Source organism: Cottoperca gobio, chromosome 21, assembly GCF_900634415.1.
Source record: "Cottoperca gobio chromosome 21, fCotGob3.1, whole genome shotgun sequence".
Taxonomy (NCBI): Eukaryota; Metazoa; Chordata; class Actinopteri; order Perciformes; family Bovichtidae; genus Cottoperca; species Cottoperca gobio.
In genome coordinates this window covers 10,726,753-10,737,963 of record NC_041375.1, presented here as the reverse complement: position 1 = coordinate 10,737,963, position 11,211 = coordinate 10,726,753, and the positions used below count along the sequence as shown (strand labels likewise).

The 11,211-nt window shown below is 41.9% G+C and overlaps 1 protein-coding gene across 1 annotated transcript in view; it reads left to right on the top strand.

Annotated features, from left to right (window-relative positions):
- Positions 1-2,231: 2,231 nt before the first annotated feature.
- Positions 2,232-11,211, top strand: part of gcc2 (GRIP and coiled-coil domain containing 2) — a 26,046-nt gene continuing 17,066 nt past the window's right edge. The window contains exons 1-12 of the mRNA XM_029458748.1: positions 2,232-2,399; positions 3,087-3,149; positions 3,278-3,362; positions 3,444-3,523; positions 3,855-3,959; positions 4,148-4,652; positions 5,166-7,078; positions 7,446-7,509; positions 7,608-7,708; positions 7,961-8,059; positions 9,587-9,706; positions 10,591-10,755. Coding sequence (XP_029314608.1) covers positions 2,394-2,399; positions 3,087-3,149; positions 3,278-3,362; positions 3,444-3,523; positions 3,855-3,959; positions 4,148-4,652; positions 5,166-7,078; positions 7,446-7,509; positions 7,608-7,708; positions 7,961-8,059; positions 9,587-9,706; positions 10,591-10,755 — 3,306 coding nt within the window. The 5' untranslated portion in view covers positions 2,232-2,393. The remainder of the gene's footprint in view (positions 2,400-3,086; positions 3,150-3,277; positions 3,363-3,443; positions 3,524-3,854; positions 3,960-4,147; positions 4,653-5,165; positions 7,079-7,445; positions 7,510-7,607; positions 7,709-7,960; positions 8,060-9,586; positions 9,707-10,590; positions 10,756-11,211) is intronic.

The following is an 11,211-nucleotide window of genomic DNA, read 5'->3' as shown; positions in this document are numbered from 1 at the left end:
TTATGTAACATTTTCATTCACAAAGTCAAATGTACAAAACACCGTTTGCATTTACACAATAGGAGGAGCCCCCAAGAGAGCGAGAGACAGGCAATAAAGAGCAGAATTGATCTCACTCTCCATGTTAGTTTGATATGTGGTGATTGTTAAGACAAAGGGAGCGAGAGATAGAATAAAGAGAGAGAGAAAGAGAAAAGCAGTGTCTGTTGCTCCTCCTTATAGACCGAGCTAGGCTATTCATTACTCCCTGAACGCCAGCCAGTGTCAGTTATATTACTGCAAAGCCGTGCAAAGTGGGGGGAGAAAAATGGCTGGAAAATACTGCTTGATGCCCTGGGAGAAAACAAGAGAGGGGCTTTGATGGATGGGTGTGTTTGACCCGGGCGGGGTGGAAGGCAGAGATGGGTCTCTTCCGGATGAGACAGGGAGTCGGCAGAGCCCGTGCCCCTCTGCCCAGAGCACCTCAGCCTTGTCAGGATGAGAGGCATCTCGCTAAGCTGCCCCCGTCAGTGCTTCTATCACTCGTGTCAAAACAGACGCTCTCCATATTCAACAGATAAAACTGGAGCTCACGTGATGGGAATACAGAAGCACAGCTAGGCCATCCGCTGAGTTTGTGACAGGCCTGATGTCAGCATGAGGGCAAAGACCCCCCTCCCCATAGCAGTCCCAAAAACAACATCATGGTAGCATCAGACGGCGTTGGGGGGATTTATGCCCCATGTGGCCTTGCACAGTGAAAAAACAAACAATTTAGAACAGTTAGTTTTAGGTTCAGCTACATATGTACAGCCACCGTGTCAGGGGCTGGGGCTTTTTCAATACGGGTCATCATGTTTAATTGTCATTTAGGTATACATTTGATGTATACATACATACACATATACATATACATATATCTTATTCTCACTTCACCACTGCATGTGTTAATGAACAATCCAGAGGAAGGAGATGATATTTCATTAGTTTGAACTCTTTTTTCTATATCACCAAAGTAATAAGAAATGTGTTTACCCTAATGAAGTTAATCAAATTCAAAGAAAGGACAATTGGTTGTGCAAGATTTTACAGAGAAATGTTTGAACAAGATCTTATATCTTATATGACTCAGATCCTATATTTAGGATGTGAACATGTCATTACCATCCACATGTGTAGAAGCTCTGCTTTTATACAACAACAGCTGTTTAGGATGGATACAATTCAGAAAGAGTGAAAAATGTGTGGATGGCGAGTTTCATTCAAATGACATTTTTGTATTATTTTAGTATAATTTATTTTTAAACTCATTTTGTGATACAACAAATTGTGCAAAAACCTAAACATTTTTCACAGGTTAATGTGTACGTTACAATATGTTCTTTGTTAGCATATTGTAGGTAAAAAAAAACGATTATTCTTCTCCTAACTCACAAGGTCTATGTATGTTAAATACACATAGTGCTACCTCTGTGATGTGCACTCACTTCAAGTCTTACATTTAATACACGTTTATAATAGTCCAAATGTCAGAATGCAATAAATTGTTACTTGTCTTCTAAATTGTATAAACAAGAGCATATTTAATGTATGGCCCCAGCTAATATCCTCCGAGGCTATGGGTTACGCCCAGACATAATGGCCTTCAAACCAGCTCTCTCAAAACAAGTTAAAGGTCTTAATTTAACATTTTCATCACTCTGTTATGACACGGCTTAACAGTAAATTCTGTGCTGTGCACAATTCATAAGAGTACATTCTGCCCAATACTGTAATAGAAAACAGGACAAAAAAATGGTTGTTGTTTCAAACTTCTCTTATTCAATGATCTTGAAATCATACAAAAACATGAGAAAATAAAAGGAAGAGGAAAATGGGGTACATACATAAATTATATGTATGTAAGGTTTTTCTAAGGAATTAGAGGACTATAGTCATCTATATCATCGTCCTTTTAATGTTTTAAAGTACATGTATGCATTTATGGATATAAAATGTACCATATAAAATTAAAAGCTTTAAAATAAAGGCATAGCTTCTGTCCACATAATTTCCCAATAATAAAGAATAGTATTTAAGTAATCCTAGTCCCACATAAAATCAGTCCAGAGAAGTTAAACGTAAATGCATTCATAAAATAATTGTTTCTGTGCCATGGTTTTCGATCAACCATGATCCAGGATATAGTTGGATGTGTGACGTATATAATGCTGACGTCACATTGTTGACGTTTGCGGAAGCGAGTCGTCGCTTTAGCCTGTTCACTCAGAATCAAAACAGAGGGGATGTTTTTGTATTAAAACTATAAGAAATTGGAAATAATTTCAGATATCTCTTTGACTCTGTCCGGTCGACTCACCGGTTATATCTCTTTGCCTGTCAGACGATTGAGAAGTAGCTAAACTTCGACTGAGATGGAGGTAAGTGCTCGAGGAATTAGCTTCGGCCAGTCTGCCACAACTTAGTAATGCATGTATAGCATCTTGAAGTTAGCTAATAATATAATACTCTGCCGTTTATATAGCGCTGCTTTGTACTATGAAACAGGGCTGTAAACACTAACTGGTTAAGTTACCCATTGTGTCCTGTTTACTAGCCAACTTCACTCAAAACCTTTTTATTTAAATGCGCTGAATATTGACAATTACGTTACTTGTTAGGACATTACACTACTCTGAAGCATTAACTCTATAATACTCTGGTACAACCGGCATATTAACCATGTCGCCCAACCGTCTTTTACTAAGTCAGCTCTCCAAATTGGTGACACTGCTCGCCTATCAAGTCTATTGTGTAAATGTTGACCCAGGGAAAGTAGAACATTTATTTAAGTCGAAATGTAAGTGCTTTTTACTTGGTCTATATACGCCGAATTGAAAATGGGCTCCCAATAAAACATAAAAGCTTTTAAAACATGCTCTATCAACAATTACATTTTGCCAACAGAAAGAGCAACATTACATTTCAGATTTTTCAAAGGAACTACTGTGCTGACTGGGAGACTGGTCTTTTGCCAGCACGTTTGTAGTCAAGCAGTCAAAAAAGAAAAGAAAAATACAGCAGACCTTCAGAGCTTTCAAAGGTCCTTGTTCCTTTCACTAAAACAGGACCCTGGTGGTACTGGAGCAGAGTCTGCAGCTCCATCACCAGCAGGTGCAGCCAAGTCAAAGGTACTGCACATCCACAGGCGCATTATTGCTCCAAGAGGCTATCGAAATCTTCTTTGTGTATAGATTATTGTTATGTACATATTGGTAAAGATGAATTGTTTTCTCTTTTCGTTATATTTTATTCTTAGCTGGACACACTGCCCAAAGATGACCTTATCAAGTTTGCCAAGAAGCAGATGGCTGCCATGCAGAAGATGAAGGGCAGATGTGCCGGTAGCTATAAATGCTATAAAACTTGTTTTTGGCTCTGTAGACCAATAGTTTACAAGTTTGTAACATTATTTCCCCTTTCAGATTTGGAAAAAGAAGTTGAATCCCTTAAACTGCAATCCAAAAACAAGAACGGCAGTTCAGATGACTCCACCCTGATACAGGTTTGTTTGTATGGCAGCATTTCAACATGTCTCCTATAAATATTCCTTGTCCCCTGGAGCAACTTGGGGTTAAGTACCTTGCTCAGGGGTACAATGGTATTAAACTCACGACATTCTGGTGGTCTGTTTGGATGGTGTACCACTAGACCACTAGGATATCACCACCTTTTAACATTTAACCATGTTGGTTGGTTAACACGCTGTGCTACATTCTCATGCTACATTTGTGTGTGTGTGTGTGTGTGTGTGTGTGTGTGTGTGTGTGTGTGTGTGTGTGTGTGTGTGTGTGTGTGTGTGTGTGTGTGTGTGTGTGTGTGTGTGTGTGTGATAGGAGCTGACTGATAGGATGGATGCGTTACTGCTGGAGAAGGCCGAAACTCAGCAAAGTCTTTCACTATCTCTTAAAGATCAAGAGAAGATTAAGCAGAAAGCCAAGGTGAAATGCAACACAAATACTGTATGATGTGTAACACCAGTTAAATTTCCAGTTTTACTGAATTCTACAGGGTTTCTCTAAATACTTTTCACATTTCAGTGTATTTCTGTAAAAGTCCATTGATGCATCTATGCTTATAAGGAAAATAGACTGTCATAAAACGCATACCTAACTGTTATTTTGTGCAGGGTGATCTAGCGGTGCTGCAAGGAGAGCTTGACCGTGTGAAAAAAGATCACCAAAGAACGATTACGACCCTCGAGAGCACAATTGAGGAATCCAACAACAAACACCAAGAAGAAGTGGCTTATTTCCAGAAATTACTGAAAGAGCGAGAAGAAAGTGACAGGGAGATGGAAAGTGAAAGAGAGAGGGAGCGCCTGGCTAAACATGCCAGCGTAAAAGAGAAGACTGAAGAGGTCCACCGTTGCTTAGAAGCTCAGCAAGAAACCCTTCAAGCCGAACTGGAAGCGATCCAAGAGCGAAAATCTCAGGAGATCGCTGAGCTGCAGGAGAGCCACCAAAGGGAGTTCACAAAGGCTCAGCAGGAGGTGGAGAACCTGAAGGATGAGCTGGCTCAGAAGAGTCTGCAGCACGAGGAAGAGATGAGGGCTCTGGAGGAGGACTGTGAAATCGAGAGGGAGCGACTTCTGTTGCTCCACGAGGAGCTGACCGAGCAGCTCGCTCTCAAAGGTACAACCGCAATAAAACATTTTTTAAAAGAGGTCAGAATAGGAACTAGCTCTGTCACAGTGAGGGCGACTCACTGTTTCCTAGAGAAATGATACTGTGGATGCACAAACTTATTTTCTTTTGAAAGCTTGAGGGTAACCTAGTTCAGCAGCAGAGAGCCTTTTTGTGGGCCAAACAGACACAATTTGGGCTGTAACTAAGGGTTATTTTATAATAGATTCATCAATAGAATATATATTTTTTGTTGTGAAATCTAAAAAATTGTAAGAGTCAACTTGAAGCCATGTAACAGGACACTTTATTTATTTTAGTCACCGGAATTAGTATTTTTATAATTATATGTTGTACTGATGTAGGCTACGGCATCAATAAACAAATTAAATAATTAGTGAACTAATGAGTGTTTATATTATAATTGTATTTTCAAATATATTATCTGTGCATGTGTTTACGACATTGAATAGATGGAAATTAAAATGGCTTTTCCAGCTAACATGACCCTTATTTTTCCAGACAGCTACCTGCAGGATGTGCAGGAGGAAGACGAGGAACCTGCCCGCAGTTCAGGGATCGCCAAAATGCTGGAACTGTCTGCCTGCAGTCAGGGTGAATCCAGCCAGGCTGATGGAGAGGAGACCCTGAGACTGAGAGCAGCCTTGGAAGACCTTCAAGCCAAGAGCACCATGTTACAGGACGAGCTCACCCTGCTCAGTAATGTGAAGAGTGAGCTCGAGGCAGAGCTGGAGAAAGCCAAGGAGGAGTTTCAGACAGAGAGAGAAGAGCTGGAGTTTAAAATCAATGAATTGCAGATGATCCGGGAAAGTGCTCCCAGTGACTTAGCCGTAACCCTGGACCCTGACCAACATCAAGTCCAAGGAGAGTTTCAGCAACAGAGTGAAGCACACAAAGATGGATGTGACTCGGCAATCAGACCTGGGGACAACAATCTCTTGAATCCAGAGGAGCTGAGGGCCCAGTGTGAGGCCTTGACCAGAGAGAGAGACTCTGCCGCGGCTGAGTGTCAACACATGAGAGACATACTGCAAGGTGTGGAGACAGAACTGGGTGAGAAGATGCAAAATGTTGTTCTTCAGTACAAAGCCATGAAGGAGCCCGGGGCCAATACTTTACGGGAACTCCAAGACCAGAATGAACAACTTAGCCAGGAGAGGGGTGAACTGCTGGTGAGGGTGAGCGAGGTTACAGAGGAGAAAAGCTCTCTGATGAAGAATCTACAAGACCTGAAGCTGAAGCTTGAAGGTTTGTCAGGTGAGGACCAGAAACTCCAGTCATCTGTGGAGGAACAAACAACTTTGGCCTGTGAGCTGACGCAATCTGTCGAGGAACTGACCAAGCAGAATGAGGAGATCCTCTCCCAACTGCAGATGAAGGAAAACATGACTGAAGACCTGAAGGAGATGATCAACACGCTGACTGAAGAGCGAGACAATATACAATCCCAGCTTCAGCACAGAGAGGAGGAAATGCAAAAGCTGAACAACGACAGAGTGACAGAAATCGAGAGGCTGTTCAAGGAGAAAGAGGAAGAGGCACATTTGTGTAGAGAGGAGAAAGAGAAGGAGCTGAAAAGCCTGACGAAACAGATGGAGGATGAAGTGCAACATGTAAAAGAGGAAAGGGAAAAGATGCAGGAGAGCCTGCGAGAGGAGGTGGAGAGAAGGCAGGAGACAGTTTCTGCTTTCGAGCTGACTATCAAAGAACTCTCTACAGAAAAGGCTGACCTCCACCAGAAATTGGAAGAGGCCTCTTCTGAACTTTCCAAAGCCCAGGAAACAAGGGAGATTTGGGCCTCCAAGCTGGCAGCCCTGGAGGCTCAGCTGGAGCAGGAGACGTCTGAAAAGAATGACCTAGAAGCAAAGTTGAATTCTCTGGCAGAGGAGGCGGATCAGGCCCGCGCCACCGCCACAGATCTCGAGGAAAATCAGTCTGTGCTCAGAAACTCCAGAGAAGAGGTTGAGGAGCTCCGATCACACGTGGATGAGCTGGAAAAGGAGAGGGGTCTGTTGAGGAGCAGTCTTGAGGAGGCTCGAGGGGTAGTAGTATTAGAGGAGGTGGAAAAGGAGCTCCAGGCTCGTATTGGTGAGCTGGAACAGGAGAGGAGCATGTTGAGAAACAACCTGGAGGAGGTGGTGAAGGACACCGAAGGGCTGCAGAAAGACCTTGAGGATATGAAGTCAGTCAATGAGAAGATTAATGAGGAGAACCAGAGACTGCAGGCTCATGTTTCTCTGGTGACTCAAGAGAAAGAGGAAAAAGAGGAGAAGGAGGAGAAGGAGGAGAAGGAGGAAGGGGAAATGGAGAGAGAGATGGAGAATATGGAGAAAGAGAGAAGAGAGCTCAAAGACCAGCTGACAGAACATGATTCACTCATATCTCAGTTGAGGAGAGAGATTGCTTCTCTGCAGGTGAGTGGAGCTCCTGGTGTGTCCGGTTCCTCTTAGAATAATGTTAGTCCACACTTGTTAGAGCACTAAAATACCTAACATTTGCAGGTACCAGTTTGATAAAGGTGCTTGTTTTTCTTAACTTTTTCGACGGGGAAACTTCTTGGCTGACATTTTGCTTTTGCTTTTTTTTTACATCTCGTATGCAAAACGGCTTTCTCAAATTATTGAGAAAAGAATCTGTACATTAACTGATAGATAAATTAACATTTTAAATATTAGCAAAAAATACTAGATGTTGGAAACTTCAAACAAAAAAGATTGACTTGTAGTTGGAGTGTTTCTTTTTCTTCTTTTGTTTTCTGATCTTTTCCAATTTCTCTCTCAGGAGTCTGCTGCCCAGTCTGCTTCCTCTGAGGAAAATGCAGCCAGTGAGATCACAAAGAAAATAGGTAAAGGTTATTTTACTAAATATATGGTCCTTAGAGCAGGTTAGAACATATAGATTCTACATTCTGACTGTCCGACTTGTAACTGCTCCTCCGCTCAGGTCTCCTGGAGAAAGAACACAAAGAAAAGGATGAGAGGATGAACAAAATCAAGGCAGTTGCCATCAAAGCAAAGAAGGAGCTGGAAATCAATAAGAAAGCGGTAAATTGAAGCATGACATTTTTAAAACCGTAAATGTTAGTTTCATATCCTTTATTGAACATGAACCAAGGTAAATAAACAGGAGTTTACATGTTACAGCGTTTCCTGCTGATTGTTAACCAGAGAAATACACTTTAAAAATACAGAACAGATAAATATTGATATAGATTGTAAAGAGATTATAATTGTTTTCCTCTGTGCTCAGGTAAGTACATGGATGAATCCACAATTCTTTTGATTTTTGTTTCCTAGGTTGCATCCCTCAAGGAAGAAGTAGAGTCACTGAAAGCAGAGAGGGAGAAAGTGAACAGCTCTATGAAAGATATCATCCATGGTGCTGAAGGCTACAAGGTAGGCTACTATGTGGGACAGGAGAACTGCCAGAATATCCTGCTTAAATTCAGTAAACGGGTAACTATTCAGGAAGAATGGAAGACAGCCTTGTTTTCAGATTGATGGCCATGCATTGTTTTAGTTTATCCAACTGGTGATGGAATAGCAGCTCAGTGGTCACAGCGTTGTGATCATAAACACGTACAATTCATTAAGAACCTTTAGTTCCTGCACTGTTGTGTAGTGAACTGTATCAGCTCACCAAAAATTGAGTTAAAAGCCTTGTTATTTGACATAATGTGGTGTTGGGATGCATATTTTACTGTAAGTAATTGTTCTGATTGAAGTAACAAATGATGAACTGAAGAGGTAATTGATAATCTTCAACCTAGATTCCGCATGTCTCCATGTCACCACCACTAAGTTAAGGGCAGACTAGTGTTCGGCGTGATGGCGTTTAGTAGTCTTATTTAGCTACTTTTAAAAGATATAATATGTATAATTTTTGCATTAATATGTCTAAAAACTACTAGAGCTATATTATATATGTTGTTGAGTTATGTTCTTACATTATACAACATTTTTCAAAAACTATTCTCAAACTTCCGTAATATAATCAAGTGTAATGCCGTCGCAGTATCCCCTTTACGCATGTGTCAGACAGTTTTTAGATCTCTGTGGTTTTTAGCTCTATATTTTAAGAGGATGAGGGATTTTAGTTATCGGATATATGGATCTTTGGTTAAAAGAGAAACAAGCTGAGCTAACGTAGCCCCTCCGTCCTGCTTCCACCGAGGAAACGCTGATTTTGAACTTGAAACTGCTTTATTAAGTGTTTTTTGTTTTGTTTTGGAAAGGAGGACCCTCTTTGGATAATTTGGCTCCTGGTAAAAAACCTCCTGAACGATGAAAAATTAAGTAATCAAAATCGGGAGAAGCTGACTGCAAGAAGCCGTCTTTTGTTATTGTTTAGATCGAGAGCCCCCTAGAGGCATAACATTACTTTATTGTACGTTTAAGACGCATAAAAGCTTCAAAATTCAGGAGTGAGGTATTTACTGATATATTTTACGTCGTAGAACAAAACTTGAAAATCTTTTAAGCTTGTGTTAACCACAGAGCTTACTTCAGGCATCTAACCAAAAACCCATTGGCTTCAAAAGGAGGGAACCAGAATTGCAAAAATGCTATCTCATCCCTGTGTTTTAGGACTCATTCCTGCAGCACTCTTTTGAATTTGTTCCTAATATGTTGCTAATTGGCAAGTGGAAGCATGCTCACTGCCTGATGTCACTCCCAGCGGTCTCAGTAAGCAGCCGCAGACTGCACTGTGCTTTACGACTGCGTCTCTATTAGAGAAGAAACCAGTCTGTTGTGTCTAATGAGAGTTTTGTCCCCTACTGAAATGTAAATGCAGCTGATGTCTGAGATGCATTACTGAGCCGGCTTCCAGTAATGTGTCTGTGTGTGTGTGTGTGTGTGTGTGTGTGTGTGTGTGTGTGTGCGTGTGCACGTGTGTGTGCGTGTGCACGTGTGTGTGTGTAGAACCTTCAGATAGATTACGACAGGCAGACTGAGCAACTGGATAAAGAGAGAGAGAAGGTGGAGGAAGCAGAGAGACAGATTGCTGAGCTGACCAAACGACTCAGCAGTGCTGTCACACAGGTAACACAAATACACACTAAATCACACACACCCACACCCACACATTACCACTACCAAACACACAAAATGCTCTCACCCGCCGGTAAATCCAAGCAGTGCCACTTTGTCCAGCAATACGTCTCTAATACTTCTCGCATAACTCAGTTCCCATCAGAATTACAGTGAGTCATTTTAGCCAGCGACACTTTACCCAGCTATGCTTGACTGCACGGCTCCCACAAATAGCCCATCAGATGTGACTGGGTGAGCTAGGGAGACATTTTGTTTATATATATATACTCCTCTCCCCAAGCTCATAACTGTCTCTTTCCAATGAGAGAACAACAGGCAGGTAAATGGAGCGGAGTATATCTTCCATCTGCTGTGTGCAAGTGCAACCCCATTTTCTGAGACACAAGTTTATTCGTGTGTGCGCTCATGGGTCTCTGGGGGGGCAGGCAGATTGAAAGCTAGTCAGGGATCTAAGAGTACGCCTGGACATCTCTGTTTACCAATCATAGTTTCAGTGTTTTGCTGACAGATGATGGGAGGTAGCTGCTGCTGCTGCTCGTTCAGTGTTCCTTGCAGAGAAAGCCCTCAGAGCCTTCCGTTGTCAGATTTGCATGAACAACTTTGAAATGTGTCACGTGTGTTCATACAGGTTTGGCGCATTTGCTTACATCTGCATTTTCAGGGGAAAACCTTGAATCTGAAATAAGTAAAACAGCATTCCCGCATCGTAAAATAATCTTTGCTGTGGGAGTTTAAATGATTATAGAATGTTTTCTTTATTCTGTTTAATTTCACAAATGATCATTAAATCACACTTTATCTATTGGTAGATGCCTTCCTGATAAGTTGCCATCTTGGAGGGGTAGTAAGAGGATTTGTTTATGCTTTTACAGAAGGAGACACTGAGCCATGAGAAGGAGAACCTGCTGGCCAGTATGGAGACCATGAGGAGCACAGTGAGGCAGCTGGAAGCCCAAAACCAGGAGCTGCAAAGACAGTCAGCCTGTCTGGACAGAGACCTGCTGGCTGAGAGAGCGATGAAAGAACAGAAGATCAAGGTAGAAATATGGAGAGATGGATACTACTGTTGTGTACTAATGGAAGGTCATGGCTGCCTCTGCTCCCAATTTTGTATTTTAGCTGATTTTATAATAGAGCCACATTTAGTGGGTGAAACTTTAGACTTGCACTGCTCAGTGTTTCCCCTAGGTTTACTGCTTTGGAGGGGCGCTCACCGTGCGAGGGGGGGAGATTGCGTGCGCGTGCATGGCGCGGAGAGATTGCGTGTGTGGCGCGGTTTCTATTTAGTTATCCCCTCTCCTTTATTCCGCTCTGTAGGTGTGTGCGCCAGCTGCGAAGCCCCGCCCTTCGCAAAACGGAGCCGAAGGAGAGAATGTGAATGCGCAAAGTACACAGTACAAACTGAAACGTGCACATAAATTTGATCAATAGCATAAGCGTTTAGTTTATTTAATAAAAGAGCAACCTGTGAATGTGAAAAGTGAGTTGTGAAT